This window comes from Gorilla gorilla, chromosome 17 (genome assembly GCF_029281585.2).
Source record: "Gorilla gorilla gorilla isolate KB3781 chromosome 17, NHGRI_mGorGor1-v2.1_pri, whole genome shotgun sequence".
NCBI lineage: Eukaryota > Metazoa > Chordata > Mammalia > Primates > Hominidae > Gorilla > Gorilla gorilla.
In genome coordinates this window covers 98,128,243-98,145,783 of record NC_073241.2, presented here as the reverse complement: position 1 = coordinate 98,145,783, position 17,541 = coordinate 98,128,243, and the positions used below count along the sequence as shown (strand labels likewise).

At 35.3% G+C, this 17,541-nt stretch overlaps 1 protein-coding gene across 36 annotated transcripts in view; it reads right to left on the bottom strand.

Annotated features, from left to right (window-relative positions):
• The window catches only part of CCDC102B (coiled-coil domain containing 102B), a 467,886-nt gene that overhangs the window by 386,430 nt on the left and 63,915 nt on the right, over positions 1-17,541 (bottom strand). For 4 of the 36 annotated variants that reach the window (XM_063699293.1, XM_063699291.1, XM_063699305.1 and 1 more), the window contains exon 1: positions 8,265-8,383. The exons of 19 other annotated variants lie outside the window; for them this stretch is intronic. Coding sequence is in view for 1 of the 17 variants with exons in the window: in XM_063699297.1 (XP_063555367.1) it covers positions 6,651-6,653 (3 nt within the window). In the remaining 16 variants the exon portion in view is untranslated. 13 more of the 36 variants (XM_063699292.1, XM_055368311.2, XM_063699301.1 and 10 more) reach the window with 8 other exon arrangements.

Sequence of the window (17,541 nt, the reverse complement as noted above, 5' to 3'; positions counted from 1 at the left end):
TGATAATAAAAATGCACACCAAAGTAGCCTGCTATTCAAAGGTAAGTGAATGTGACATTCTCATTCTCTTCCACATGGCCACATAATACAGAAGAGGTGATGTTGCAATAGTCATACAAAAATAAAATGAATATCATTTTAAAAATTGGATATGTTTGCTGAGCATTCTTATCTAAGCTTTGAGACATCCCATTAAAATATATTTAAAGCTGTTTAGACAACATGGGAAAAAATAATTATTAATTTAAAAAATGTATGTCATTGTTAAAACAGCAGTTGTAAATAAAAACCTAAAAATAATATTAATTCATGTGTTCTTAACATTATTAATACATATAATTTTATTTTTATCCAAAATTTTGGCAAAATGATAAACACATAAAAAAATTATGGGCTTGTAATCTGCTGTATTTGAAGGCTTCTTTGTCTTGCTTTGATCATTGGCTGAAGATTGCTCTTTAATACAGTCTGTAGGACTGATCAAAATGTTACATAAGCAGAGAGAAAAGTAAATGAGATCACTGACAACACTGTAGAGTCTTGGCATGGGAATGGGTATTAACATTTATATAATGAAACCAATTATGTTAATAGGTTAGGAGAAGTTGAATATGTTTTCAGGGACAAGAAAAATTTTAATGTCCAAAGTATTTCACATATAGTGTCGTTACAACATCCTCACCTCTCAGTTCCTATTAATTCCAATAATATGACCTCACCCACTCACTTTCTGGTTATGCACCTAGATCCCATTACCATACTAGCATTTCTTTCCATATCAATGATAAGCACCTCTCTGATTATCCTTTACTATTGTCCCCATAACTCTCTTTTTTAACCTAGCTATGGCCTCCTGTCAACGGACTGTATTGTTTTTTCTCTCTTCCTCAACAGCTTTACATCCACTCTCTCCTCCCTATTCTGTGCTCCAGTTTTAACAAATTGCTCTGAGCAAGCTTGGCATTCTCTCGACCCTACTAGCTTAGAAACTCTAATGTCAGTGAATTACAGCTGTCTTCCTGCTCCATGTCTGCACCTACACTCTTGATCACGCTTCGAGAAAACACACCCATTGCTATCTGATCTCACTTCAGTTTCTTGACTCTGAACCTCATATGGGCCTTTAATGTAGCCAAGCCAACTCTACCATAGGGAAATTAATATTTTTCCCTGATTAAATCACAAACATTCTACTGAATAATCCCATACATTCTCTATCTTCAAAATTTTCATATCTTATTCAGCTCTGCCTTATCTGTTGAGATTGCGGGGGTTTTTCTATTTCACTTAGAAAAGATATGTAATTATAAGACAACTGCCATCCACTGGTTCCATCATATCTATGTGTCTAATGGACACCCATATGTTATTCTGTCTGTTTTTATAGAGAATCACTCCACGTTCTTAACACCAAACTTCCCATTTGTATGCTCTATCTAATTTCCTCTAATCCACTCCAGGACATGGCCTCCTCAAATATGCTCCTCTCCTGTTTAACTAGTTTGTACCTCTCTCTAGATTAGATTATTCCCATTAGCAAATGCACATGCTATAATACCCTCAACATAAAAAAAAAAGATTTTGATCCCAACCCAGCAGCCATTCCATATCTTTGGCATTTTTTAAAATAAAAATTATTTTAAAGACACTTTCATTTATCTCATTTTCTCTTGAAGTCGCAGTATCATTTTCAACTCTAGTTTGCCACAAAAACAGGAAATCAATGACTTCTACATTGCAAATCTAATGGTCAATTCCAGGCCTGAAATTCCTGTTTTACTTGGCCAATCAGAAGCCATGTATGTGATTGTCCATTTCATCATTCCCTTTCTTGGCTTCTGAGGGCATCCTCTCTCATGGTTCTCCTCCTACTCCCTGGTAGCTGCCCCACATTCTGTCTCAGCTTCACACCTCTGACTGGAAGCGCTCCAACACTGAGACTTCAGAATGGGGTAATTGCTCTGGGTGAAGGCATCCAGGCCTTCGCCTTCAAATTCATTAATTTTCTGAAATTTCCTAACAGCCATATCTCTGGCCTGAGATGTTCCTTTATCTCTGGGATCTCATGTGTCCAGCTGCCCACTTAACATCACTAAGGATATCTAATCAGCATCTCAGATTTCACATGTTCAAAAACAAACACTTGAACTCCCCTCACATCTACATCTGCTCCTCCACAGTGTTCCCTGTGTCAATAAATGCACATTTCACTCTTCTAGGTTTACAGACCAAACTTAGGGGTTATCCTTGATTCCTTTGTCTCTTCATTGCACATCATGGTTGGAAACTCCATCAGTTCTGGCAGGAAAATATGAAATACAGCCTATGCAGAATTACAAAAACTCCATCTCTAATATCTCCTTCAAACCACCCTGTCTCTTGCCTGGAATACTGTATGGTATCTGGCCTCCCCACTTCTACCTTTTCCCTACTCCAGTATATTCTCCACAGCACAGCCGAGTGGATGCTTTGAACACTCAACTTATGTTACAATATTTCTAGGATCCCAACATTCAAATGACTTCCCATCAAACTCAGAATAAAGTGGTTGTAGTTTATGATGTTGTCATGACCTAAACATAAACCATCCCTGAACTCTTCATCAGAACCCATGATTTCCCGACCTGAGGCTCCTACAGTTGGGGTATGAAGAGCCCTTTTAAAAGTAAAATAATATTAGGTTGGTGACCATGTAATTGTGATTTTTCCCATTGAAAGTAATGGCAAAAAACGCAATTACTTTTGCACCACCCTAATATCTTGAAGCTTAAGCTGGATTTACTTCCTTTTAAAGTAGCCTCTGCCTGTGCCTCCCTGCCTCGCTCATTCCCAGCAGCTGCTGGCCATCTGGCCATTCCTTGAAGGGACATTCTTCTGACTTAAGACTTTAGCACATGTGATTTCCTTTATACCTCTCTTCTGCCAAGATTCCTCATGGTTACGTATCTTACATCCTTCACCCTAACAGAAGGGACATTCCCTGGTTATTTCAAGAGTGTGTAAATATTCTATTCCCTTTTAGCCTGAATGTTCTTTTTTTCTTCCAGTACTTATCATGACTTAATATATATTTATATACTATGTATGGATTCTACTGCTTTACCAGCTAGACTATATGCTTAATGTAAAGAAAGGGGTTTTACTTTTTATTCACATCTCTATTTCCATTGCTAGAACAGTGTCTGAGACATGGTAGACATTTATTACTAAATGGACAAATCTAAAACAGAGTGACTTAGAACTATTCCTTTTCTTCCAAAAAGCAAGCATTACAAGTTCCACTAAATAAGTCAGTCTTCTCTAAAGAAGGTGGCTTTTGGATATTAAACGCTTATAGGCTTTTAAAATTAATAAAGAAACAGTTTTAAGTGAGGTTAACCCCAATCACACCACTTTAATTGCTATCAGCAACTTCATTCTTCCAAGTACTTAAATAATACACAAATACACCTATGATGATTATCTGTATATACAAAAGATGAAGATTTACATTTATTTGGCCAGAAATACTTTTGAAACAGCGTGGAAAGTGGATAGGATATTTGGGAGAACAAAGCCATGTAACCCTTTCAGAGATAAGAGAACCAAGGGGTTTCAAAAGAATCAGCAGATGGGAGGTGGAGTTTGTCTTCTGCACTATTTCTACTTCTGATATCGTTTTGGATAAAGATCTATGCTTCTCGAATATGTCATTTATATTAATTCAGATAAACATCCTGCTCAATAATATGGAAGAAACTTATAGCCACAGAGGAAACAATGACGGCCAACCATAGACAATGAATGGACCATGTGAGGTCCAGGACCAGAGCTTTGCATTCAGCACCTATGCTTAGGCCCCAGCCTTCTGTGAGAAGCCTGCATCTGAGATAGCCCTCCTAGTTCTAATCCACGAACACTGGAATTTCTCCCATTAATCTACATTATCAGGTCAAATTTATTTAGTCCTGATACCAAAAACATAAAATATAAAAACATACCAAAAACATAAAAGCCAGCAAGTAAATTCATATAGCATTAACACCTTTAGAGGCCACTTGTAGCACGACATAATTGCGACATCCATGTTTTTAATCCATGCAATCATAAATTCTATAACTTAAGTTTCATTATTACAAAAAGAATGAAGAAGCCTGGGCAGTATCAAAAATAGGACGGCAGGGACTCTACGTAGTTGCTTTGACCCAACTCATTCCTACCATTGACAATACCTGTAAAGTGATTTCCAAACAAAGATAGAACAAAGCTCACCTGAACCCTCAGACAATCCCTGAGATTATTCTAGCTCCAAATTAGGAACAGGTTATAAACAGAACCTTCTAGAATTACATGAAACACCAATGGATTATGGGCACTTCCACATCTTTCTCTTTTTTCCTGTGCTACCAAATGTTATAATCCCACTGAGCACCTTATAATTTTCATGCTTTATTGTGAAATACATTTTCTTCTCATCCAGAGAAGAAATGCTTGTTCAAAACCCTTCAAGTCAAAAGAAGATAGAAAATTCATGAATATAGGCTGACTAATAAGACTATTTGATCTTTTCCAGAGGTCATAAATGTAATCTTTCACCTAATGCCTTCACAATCCTAAATTCACTAAGGGAGGAAAGGAAAGATTGTATGAAAGACTCTCAAAACTATTTCCAAATGAAAATGAGTCTAAAGTTGCTACAGGTTTTTCTTCATGCAACTATTGCCTCTTTACCCGTGTTATATTTCCAAACGTTTACTGCAGCTTAGAAACATATGCTCCTGAGTCAGTGACTAAAAATCTCACTTTTATTTTTGGAAGCTTTAATTCTACAAATTTGAAACAGACACTATGATAAGATATATTTATAAATTCTTCAGTGAGCATATGTTTTTTTTCTCAATATTAAGGACACCTTTTTCTTTAGCTACTAAAAAAATCCTTCTATCAAAATTTTAACATCAAATATTTTAATATATTTATGACACACAACAGCAATTCTTTTAGGAAATATCATTAAATAGAAATCAACTCAGATAATATTTAAGTATATAATAATGTTAACAATCCTTTGCAAAGCTATGACTACAATTAAATGGCCTTGAGCACAACCTCCAATACAATATCTAGTTTTCCGTTTTACAATCAAGGTCTCAAGCTCACACTCAATCTCCATTGAGCATCTACAATTAGTCAGGGCACTGAGGATGGAGTACTAGTTATACAAAATGCCTTCTATAGAATATATTCTTAGAATGCAACCTAAACCTGTACAAAAATAAAATCTCAAGGTCAGTGACCAAATCTTTGCATTTCAACTATCCTCATCTGTTTTCGTGTACGGCAAAAAGATACTCCTTCAGTAAAGCCTACTTAATGATAGTATGATTCTAAACTAGTAGGCAGTATGTTCATAAAATGATAAAATAGTTACCACCATGTATACATTGAACAAAAAAACTCGTTGTTATGAAATAAGCTATAATTTTTATTTCATTGAAAAAAAAGAAGAAGAAAATGAATGTTATCCCAGATACTAGTTCTACTTTGAGAAGAAGTAATGTCTTTAAGGTTTGGATATATGAAGAAAAACATGTTAATAAATAAGTTCTATTCTTTTTTACTGTGAATGTACTGTATTTTACACTATCTATTACAATGTGAATTTTATATATGCTTTTCACCCATTGAAATGAAACTTACACAATGCCTTTATTTGATAATAACTTGGTCATTCCATAGTTTTAAGAGTATTTGGTCGCTGAGTGTTCGTTGATACCACGTATCAAAAAGAAACAGAGGAAAGTCAGTACATCCCCAGTGTTATTCCTGGCCACCTCACACATCTCATTTGTGAATAGGTAATATTCATTGCAGATCAGTGATGACATTTTCTTTGAGAATGCAAAAGATACCTTCTCTAAGTAGATTTAAGAAAATGTAAGACAGAGAAAAGCATAAAGGCTGAATCTGAGGGCCGCTAATTTAAATGTAAAAATTACCCCTTATTTGCAGCGTCAGTCTCTTCTCCCAATTCCCAAAGGAAAAGTGTGGCCCAGCTGATAGAACAGTGATTCATCTGGATTTATAGAATATTGGAATGGATCTTTGGACTGTTGTCTCATGACCTCCTCCCTGCACCCTAAAATCCCAATGTCTACTTCAAACCATTCTGCTTGACTTCTGCCAGATTCACATTCCTAGAATACCAGCACAACATAGTGGAAATAGCTCTGGAGCCAGAAAGACATTATTTGAAATTCTGGTTCCCTCACTTTCTTTATCTATGGCTTTAAGCAAATCACTGAACATTTCTGAACAGCAGGTTCCTTCAAGTGCAAAATGAAAATAATGTGTAAAATAATGTTCATTTTCTTGCAGAGCTATCGAAATTGTGGATATGTATGTAAATCATCTTGCACGCAGAAAATGCTATTATGTGTTGGCAAAATGATGATGATGATGATTATGGTAAAGATGATGAAAAGAGGCACAGATACTCCACCTCTTTTCAGAAACTTGCAATTGTCCCCTTTGTATGATATGTAAAGGCCACATTTTTCTGTGTGCAATGTTAAGATGCTCTATCAATTTTTCCTGTTCTATGTATTGAGTACAACGTCTGATACTCACAAAGGTATATTTCTTCTGCTCCAATCAGATAAATTACTCACCATTCTTTTAGGCTATATGCTAATTCGTGTTCAAAACCCTTTTTGCCAATTACTTCTTCAAAGTAGAGTATTCCTCTTGCTTTCAGCACCTATCCAAGTTCCACTAGTTTTTCAAGACTAAGTTCAAGAAGTTGAACTTTTCTTTAAAGCCTCTGGCATCTCTTTAGGACTCACATACCTGCTAAAAAGGGAATTTCTGAATATTTTGGCATTATGGCAGAATTCAATTGGTCTTGTAATATCAGCATACGAGATATGACGACCTGAGAGCATTTCTTGTATTTTAAGAATTACAGCCATTGTTTTGTGACTCTAATAATTAGATGAAACACTCATAAATTACTTTGAAGCCAAGCCCATAGTGAGGCCCAGAAACAATGTCCCAGTGATCAAGCAATTATTGAATCCAATGATAACATATGAAGGATGCAAAAGAGAGACAATGAAATGATCTATGATTTCATAAGAACATATGATATTTTGGAAAATAAAGCAATTCACATAAAGCATTTTTCTGAATATATTCAAATAGGTCACACAAACCTACACAGATATTGTATCGCTAACTTATAAATCTTCTTTCTAATTTATTGCTTTCATTAAAATATGAAATAGAATTCAAGAATATTTACTGGATATATAAAAATATTTATTGACAATAACATATTTTACTAACAAGAGAATATTTACTCAAAAGTTGTAATAACACCATTTCCCATGAAAATTATTAGCAAAAACACATTCACATTATTTTAGAAAACAGAAAAACTGGTATTGATGTAAATAAGAATATCAATAAATATTTTATATATTTTGGTCCTATGTTACTGACATATTTCTAATTATATTTTTTGAAGAATCTTTCTTATATTTATATTTAATAAATGTACTCACTTGACATTCAATTGATAATTTATCTTTGCAGAAAACATAAGCAAATGCTTCCCAAAGGTTTCCAGAGATTTTTTTTCAGTTTTATAATTTATTTCTATATAGCTAAGCATTATTTTTCATTATGCACAGGATTTTATTATTTTATTCTGTATCCCTGTCTCCTCCACACTATACAGGTAGCATGTAAAGAAATCAATATTCATGCTAAGTTTGAAATATACTTTCCATTAACGAATACAAGAATTTAGCATGAAGACTCAACAATTGAAAAGAATTCAAGGTACATGAGGCATAGATAGGAGGATTTCCATAACAATTTTACTTTTTTACTGTAAGAATATAGATTACTTCAAACACAATGACTAATTCACATTCATTTGGAACAATGAAACAAAATTTTAATATCAACATATACTATTACTGTCTAAATGTAGAGTCGAAATTCTTACCTGAGTTTTGCTTAGTATACAGTTATTTTTTAAAGACAGGAAATGTATGACAAATTGTCAGGATAATAACACCCACAGTGGAAAAATGAAAGGGGAAAGGAAGGAATCACTTTAAAAAGAAACTCCAAATCCTTCTGCTTCCCAGCTCTACAGTAGTTTTGCTCTGCATCTTGTAAGCAACTGTCTTTGCTCCGAGAACAACACATGCTCTGCCTCAGCAGGAAAATATAAAAATTAAATAGAAAACCACAAGGTTATTAAACACTCTTACCCTCTGGGCTTGCTGGGCTGCTCCAGTGTCTCAGTTGCAGCCACATGTGTAAACAACAGAATTTCCTGCATCCTTTTCTCATCCGTACAGTTCTGGAGTCCTAGCCAACAGGATTATTTCCAGCATTAAGGGCACTCCACACAAACTCAAAAAAGATTCCCATTGGTTGTGAAGTTTTATTGAAACCACTACCACAACCCCCTCTTTGGATCACCATTGAGCCAACCAAAATAAAATCATTTTTAATGTTCCCTAAGTATGGTTATCCAAAGCTTTCCATACAACCATTTGAAACCTGTACTGTGGATGAAAAAGAAAAAGACACCCACGCCTTCATCCACAAGTGTTCTTAATGTTTAATTACAACAGTATAACTTGTAATAATAATAGAAAAACTAAAATAGCAAAGCAAAAAAAAAAAAAAAAGCCCAGGAAGTACCTATCTGAAAAATATTTAAAAGGAAATTATACTGCACATTAGAGGAACAATATAAAATATTCATCCAATCTGATTTGCATTAGATTGCACAAAAGCAAAAGAAATCATATTTAATAAAAGATTTGAGTATACAAATCATGAAACAATAACTGCATGTCAAAACCCTTGATTGTGGTCACATTGGCAGGAATTGTGAGCTGTAGTCCCCGGGGTGCCCAGTGAAAGCTCTCTCGCCCCTTTCCCTGGGGAAAAAGAATGTGAATTAGCTTTCCATTGACATGACTCAGCTGTCAGGAAGCGTTCTGATGGGGGTTGTGGGGGGAGGCGAGAGATCACATAAAAAAGAGCTTCTCTGGTCGAAACCAGCAGCAAAAAAATGTCCAAAGTAAAAAAGAAAAAGTCAAAAGGTAACAGGATAGCCTTGCTCCTTTTAAGTAGCAAAAAAACAACATTTGAAATTTAGGCAATAAATGTCTTCAAATTATTTTATTTTTCACCCTTCCCTAATTTGTAGGCTTATTACGGTGTTATCATCTATCTCTACTTAACATTCTTTTCCCACTTACTTTCTGATGCAATGGAAAAGGTGGCCATCTTCCTGTATAAAGCCAATTGACCCATCGAGCTAAACTTAATCATCATTCTCTCTCCTCTATCTTTGAACGTTCCCTCCTGTCCGGATTTTCCCCACGTGATGTTAAATACCATACATTCTGTAGTCAATTTCATGTATGCCAATGAACTTTACTTTTAATTCAGTCATTTTCACTTTCAGGTACCATTCTTTCTGTCATGGCCAAATGATTGAAAGTTCTCCAGCCAAGAATTTTATATAGTCTTGCATCCACCTGATTTTAATTCATCAAAGTGACAATACACACACACACACACACACACACACACACACACGCATGTACATAAATATTCTATTTATTTTTAATTTTTCTAACTCACCTCAATCCTTCTAGTTGACATCTACACAGCCTTTCATACTGTTCACAACCCTGCCCACATGAAGACATCTCTTGTCTTGGCATAACACTCTCCTGGTTTTCCTCTTGACCTCTTTTGCTGGCCCTTCTCACCCTCTTTGATGATGCCTCATCCTCCATCCATCCTTTGGTGTGCATCACATATGTTCTTAGATAAATCTACATATAAATGGTATATTCTCTCTCTGGATAAAGCCACCCATCCTCACAGTTTAAATTACCATCTTTCTTTTTAGATGACTCCCAAATATCTACTTTTAGACCCAATGACTGTCTGAATTTTCAATACTCATATTTGTCAGCCCACTATACCCCTCAACTAGAAAATGACACAGATATGGCATCAGCTTATCTAAACTGAAATCATCATCTCTCCATGGACCTGCTGTGTTATCTATGTAAATGTCAACCCAGTTTTACAGTTTCCCAAAGAAAAATTCTGGAAGTCATCCTTGACTCCTTCTATTCTATATCAAATCCAGCACTAGTTCCTTTTGATTATACTTCAATAATTTGCCCAGTCTTCTTTTCTCACTGCCACTACTCTGGTTCAGACAACCATCATGATCTTTCTAGATCACTGCAGTGTCTCTCTGTCTCTTAAATTGTCTTTCTTCTCCCAGCTTTCTTCTGCTCCATCTTTAAAAAGATACAGTAGTCTATGTCCGGTACTTATGCACTTGAAGTCCATGAAGGTTTTTTAATCTTTTTGTCAACTCCCTTCTTCATAATACATTGGCTTTTCTTGGCTTCTAAACCACAACTTTTCTGGATTATGTTTTCATCTTTCTGACCATGTCATACTTTTATCCCCTCTCTTATTACTTTTCTTTCCTTTCAATGGTGGAACACCTTCAAGAGGCCATCATTGGTCCTATTCTTATTTCACATTTCTGTCTAGGTAAGCACATCTGTTTTTGAGGCTTCTTTTGCCACACATATTTGGTGAGTTGAATTGTGTCTTCTAAGAAGATGTATTGAAATCCTAACTTCCTGTACCTATGAAGATGATTATTTGGAAATACGGTCTTTGAAGATGTAATCAGGTTACACTGAGGCCATACTGGGTGAGGGGGAACCATATTCCAAGGACTTGTATCCTCATAAGAAGAGGGAAATTTAGACAAAACGCACAGGGCAGAATGTTGTGAGAGAGACAGAGACAGCAATTGGAGTGATAAGTCTACAAACCAAGGATTGCCAACCATCACCAAAATTAGGAAGAGTCAAAAAAGGGTTCTTCCCTAGGGCTTTCAAAAGAGTATTGCTGACTGACATCTTGATTTTGGACTTCTGTCCTTCAGAACCATGAGATCAATTGTTTTAAGCCACAAACTTGTGATATTTGTTACAGTAGCCCTAGTAAACTAATAGACGTATAATTCTGAAATATATATGGCCTTTCCTTAATAGTCTCTAAAGCTTCAGATCTGTATTTCCAAAGTCTAATGAAATATTCACTAGGAGCCATTTAAATCTTTCAATAATCTCCAATCATCAAAGCTCTTGTATTGCTTCCGAAGACTCTACTGTATCTTGTAATCTCAATCTAGCCCCATCCAGTCCCTCAATCTAGAAACCTCTTTGCTATTCCTAAGTTCTTACTCTTCTTCACCATTCAAATTTAATAACCTGTCTTTACGTTAAAACCTGAAACCTCTCTCTTCACTTTATCTCCTTCTGTATCTTTGCATTTGTTTTTGTCTTACCACAACATTTTTTTTTTTTTTTTTACTGGCAAGTTTACAAATTAATGACCAGTAAAATCTGACTATATATGGAGGGCACTGTCTTACTTGCAGCTTTCTCATGTGAAGGCTCTTTTTGCCCCACACGGGCCACAACCATTAGGGTCAGAAAATGGAGAAGGTGTCCTACTTCATTCTTATTGCCAAGTCTGCCTCACAAATTATTTGTTCATTGATAGCATGGGACCTCTCAGAATCAAAAACAAAGTTATCTATGGTCTCCATCCTAGTTTCAAAGGGTACATCAACACCATGGTTATAATACCCCTGTGCACACACACCTCCATTATCCTAACACTCCATAACAATCACTTGGGGGCATATGAAAAAGAGACGAGAAAAATTCAGCCGTGAGGTTTCCAAAATTTGTTGGCAAGTTTATAATGTCTTGAGGTACTCAGCACACATCAATGAAGGCTATTTTTTTTTAGTGGATTCCAGTTTCATCCTATATATTACATCCACCCTGTGGGTTCTGATATTTACCTACCCAGTATCCTTTCTCCCTTTCCTCCCTACAAAACAATTTTTTATTTTTGTTTGGAGCAACAATGTGGTCATTTTTTTTTGAAGCCTATGTTACCAAGCCTCCCATACAAATATATCTGGCTGTGTGGTGCAGTTTTGCCAATGAAACATAAGTGGAAACCTAATGGGTTTAGAAAACTTTTGTATTTCTAATGCCAGTCTGTTGACTTCTTTCTCCTTTTTCATTCCTTGAACAAGACAAGGAGGCTGGAGATGGGGAAGCTATTCTTAAATGATAATAAGCTCGTGAAGTCATGATTCAGATGCAAGCCACACATTGAGAACAGCAGTAAAACTCTGAGTTTTAATCAACCTCATGAGAGATTTCAGTGATGGGAGGAAAAGAGAACTTAATCTGGTGAAACCACTGTCATCAGGTTTCTCCTATGTCCTTATTTATTAGATTGGGAGCTAGAGGCCAATGGAAAATTGTAATAGTATCTAGCTGGAGAAACAATGGGGAATAAATATTAATCAAAACTGATTTACTCTAGATTCTTATCACCTAATTGGGAGGTCCAGAAGAAATCATGAAATTGAAAACTCCTGCAGCAACCTTTACCCAATGTTACATCTATCTCTCACCATATCTGTGGGGCAGTTCCTGATTCCCATAGAAAAAGTTAACGCTACAGCTAAAGCTATACTGGTGGATTTATTTACCTGTCTGTTTTCTCAAAAAGCTATGAATTTCTTAAGAAGATAATGTTGTATTTATATTCTAATATTTTGCAAAAAACAAAGCAAATAAATGAATAAGACCGCAAAGCTGACAGCTGGTTGGTAGCAGAGTTAAGACATATCTTGGTCTCATCATTTAATGAAACAGTAAATGGATAAATGGATGGATGGATGGATGGATGGATGGATAGATGGATGGATGGATGGATGGATGTTCCATGAACATACTGAAGAAAATAAAAATAATGTCTCAGAATCGGACATGTTATAGAGAAAGTAAATTAGAAAGATATACTATCAAAATATTGAATAAGTATATAGTGATTTTAAAATTCTTCTAACATTGGTTTTTATTCTACTTTTATAAATTGAAAGAATTAATAGTACTAACATTAGATACATATATGCCTGTCATCGACAAACTTTTTTAAAAAATAGAAATACCAATTAAGTCAGACAAATAATTTTCTGTGGACCTTAGTAACTATTTGAATTCAGCTACAGTTTAAAAATCTTAATGGCTACAATTTTAATGACTTAACAATATTTGTAAAATTACTCTAAAACAACATGTTACAATGTCAGCAACTGAAAATTTTTTGTAAGGAAGCCAATTTTGGCTTTGATTGAAACGTACTAGGTGATTTGAAATCATAGATTACAACCGTGCATTCATGAACTCACAGAGTGCAGCTGTGGTGTTCCAAATGAACTCTTCATTAATCAGGAGAGACCAGCTGGGCAGCCAGCAGCTCTTATTAAACTAACCTGTGTGTGCCCAGATACACAGTCACGTAAGTCCAAATGACAATAAGTGAATCTTACTGCATCAATCTAGAAAATATTATTTTCTTCCCTCCTGCTATTTTAAAAATAGGAATAATTGCCTCTCAATGTCCAAATTTTCTTTATAAACAGAATACGCACTTTTATGAAAATGTCTAAGCTATAACACAAAACTAACTATATTTATATTTTGTCAACTAAAGGAAAAATTAAGAAAACAATTTAAGAAAAATAAATCGAATCTACAATATCTAACACGCAGAAAAAAGAAGAGATCTTGATGTCAGACAGGCCTGAGTTCAAGCATTGGTTGTGTGTTCTCAAAGAGTTACATCTCTAAGCCTCGGTTCATGTATGTGTAAAAAAGATGTAACCTGTAGAAACATTCTGACAGTTAAGAAATAATGGATATAAAGTGCTAAAACAGTACGTCACAAACACCTGAATGAATTAAAGGGATGGATTAAGGCTATCATTGGCAATAGTTGTTTTTAAGAGTAGTTATGTTGACCTAACTGCAACATCTACAAAATAATCTAAAATCAAATTTTTATATTGTAAATATGAACATTAAGTAAATTCAGGCATGTCCCAGTCTGATGGTATAACTTACGTTGCTGCCTCTCAACCTGGTAGCTTTATGGTCATGGTCTTGTTTTGGCATCCACTACTTAGGCTCCGAGCAAAGCAGTTAGACACATTACTTAAGCTTCTAATAAAAACTGTGAAATTATCTTTGTGAGACTGAAAATTTTAGAACATTTCCTTGGGAATATCTAAATATTAAGAGGTGGCCTAGAAATAAATATTTGCTTTTTAAATCATCAGATATAGCTGATAAAATTAGGATTAAAAATATAGTCATTAGGTTTTAATTGAGCTCATAGCAGCAGTAAATGGTTAACTGTTCTTTCCTTGGTTAATAATAGTAGGATGTACTCAGCTTCTTGGAATGATTTCTCCAACTCAGCACTGTGGACCTTTGGACCAGATAATGCTTTGTTATGTGAGGCTGTCCTGTGCAGCAGCCGCCGCCTACTAGCTACCAGTAGCACATCTGGTTGTGCAAACCAAAAATGTTACCAGATATTGCCAAATGTCCCCTGAGAGGTAATAACTCTATCAGTTGAGATACACTGTTTACAGTGATGGAGTAGTGAAAAGATGAGGCTACGATTTAGTCCTGCTACTCAGCAGCTGTCAGCTGTGTGGTCTTAGGCAAAGTTGACTCCATTATTCCAAGTCTCATTGTTATTTTTCATATATAAATATATATATGAATATATGAGAGAAAATATATATATAGTCAGGAAATTAGACTAGATAATTTTGAAAGTTTAGTTTACTAAAACATTAGGTGCTTTAAAATCTCTCTTTCTCTCTCACATACACACACACACACATACACACACTCTATTTACACATTTCAAACATAGTCATTTATGTAGTCTGTACGCATTAGGATATCAAACACATAAGGAATAAAAACAAAAAAAAATTGTTACAAAACCCATTTTTGTTTGCAGGAAGCAGTCTTACAGTGTATAATTAATTCTTCTGAGTGACTTCTACTCCAGGATTACCACATACCTAGAAAGAACAAACGCTTCACCTTAATACATCTAAATCAATAAGGCTAAGCACTGCTTTTTTCTCAAAAGAACTCAACATCCACTATACTGATGAAAAGTGCTTTTACTGATCAGGAACTATATTAAATTGCAATTCAACTTGACCTCACTAAGGAAAGAGTGTCTACAACTTAACAAAAACATTAATTTTACAACACTGATTAAGAAAACATATCTCATTTCTGAATCTGTAAACTCGAACTATTTGGGCAGCCCTTGCTAAATAATCTCTTTCAAGACAGAACTAATCCTCCTCAATGCATAATTGTCCTGAATAACGTTAATAAATATCCTTGGCGGCAATATTGAACCACCACTTGCTAAGGCATATGGATTAATTTTCTCTACATAGTATGAGTTTTATTTTACTCTCTTGAAAGTTTATTGTTTTTTGCTAATCTCTCCTTTTGATTTCTGAGGACAAAATATTACTTATACTCTGTGAAATTCAAAAAACGTCACTTCCTTATATCATAAGAGATTGTCATTTTTGGCCATAAATTGCAGCTATAAACAAAACACAATAAAAGTTACCAAAACAGTAATGCTGATAGCATCATCTATGGCTTTAAAGACAATCTGAACCAAGTCCTAAAAGATCTAGGTTTGTTCTTGATCCTAACATGTTGCTTATGTTAGACCACATGTTTTACTGAAGGAGATTTTGGGAATTAAAAATGTATATATGTAGAAAATTATTACTTTTCTTATATTACAAGGATCTATATAAATAATGATTAAGTGGTAAAACATATTCTTTAATAGAAACAATATTGCATTTATTATAATTATAAGGTATGAATTTCTAAAGTATTACATTTAATTAGTCATGACATTAACCAGGTTTGATGGCTGGTATGGTTCGAATCTGTGTCCCCACTCAAATTTCATGTCGAATTGTAATCCCCAATGTTGGAGGTGAGGTTTGATGGGAGGTGATTGGATCATGGGGGTGGATGTTTCATGAATGGTTTACAACCATCCCCTTGGTGCTGTTCTCATGATAAGAATTCTCGTGAGATCTGGTTGTTTAAAAGTGTGTGTCACTTCCCTCTCTCTCTTCCTCCTGCTCCCACCATGTGAGACGCCTCACTCACCCTTTGCCTTCTGCCATGACTGGAAGCTTTTCTGAGCGCCGCCCCCCACAAAACAGAAGCTGCCATGCTTCCTGCACAGCCCGCAGAACTGTGAGTCAATCAACCTCTTTTCTTTATAAATTACCCAGTCCCAGGCATTTCTTTACAGCAATGCCAGAATGTACTAATACAATGGCTCTTAACAAATATTGAATATTTAGAGCATATGTGAGGTAAGCCAGTGCAGCTTAAGGATTTAAAAAATTCATATAAATGAAACAGAAAAATGACATGATTGAAAAACGCACTATTAGAATTGTTATACAATTTCCTTTTGAGAAAGAGTAAAACATGGAGTTCAGTCTTGAGTATCAACTGTTAAATCTGAGTCAATTATACTCAAAAACACTCATAAATGTTATCAGCAGACTTTAATTTAATATAATAGGCTCCGTATAGTATGTTTCCTCTCCTATTTCCGGTAACATAAAAGTATTGCTCTTGCTCTAAAAATAAGCCTCTAACAATGGTGAAATCAAGAAAGAGTGATTTACATCTTCTGATGTAAACCAGACAAGACATTTTTGGGACTTTCTAAACACCAAAAATATATGGGAACTGATGACAGGGACATCTAAACATGGGAAACTACATCACCCAATATCTGAAAGAGAAGGCTGTCAACAAGGTAAAAGTCAGTCTTCCCAAAGTATCTGGTAGAATATCTAAGTGCAGTGTAAACCCAAACCAATGAGGTATAAACCATTAGGATTATCAATGCATTGCCTGCCTGACCACAGGGCTTGGGACCTTTTCTCTCTGCTCACACACACAGCAGCTGCTTGGACGGCAGAGTCTAATGCTGGAAGAAGTGACATTTGAATGAAGTAGATCATCTCTCTGAGGAGGCTTCCTAGCATGAGCACAAGGGACAGGGAGAGACACATCACAAAGTTTTAGGAAACTTCAAGACTGCAACAAGCACTAAAAAATAAAGGAAAGAGGCTGTCCACTCCTAGTGAAACACACTTAAGGAACCTACTCAAAAATAAGACTTCTTATGTTTAGATTATGGACATCTAGAACCTGATTACCTGCTCTCCACCCACATATCACAATGGGAAACCTGACTGAAAACAGGAGCCTTCCCAGGCCAGGACTGCTGGATAAATAAGTGAACCAATCGTACCAACCTCCACTGGATATCAATTACCTCACCTGCAAAACGAGGCCAGTAAGTTGTTGAAAAGATGATTGTGAATCTGCAAAAGAGAATCTCTAGCCTGGCAGATAGTAAACACTCATTAAATGTAAATGGAAGGTATAATAACAATAGTAACAATAATAATAATAATGGCATACATTCAATTACACTAAAAAAGAATGGCCTCACATA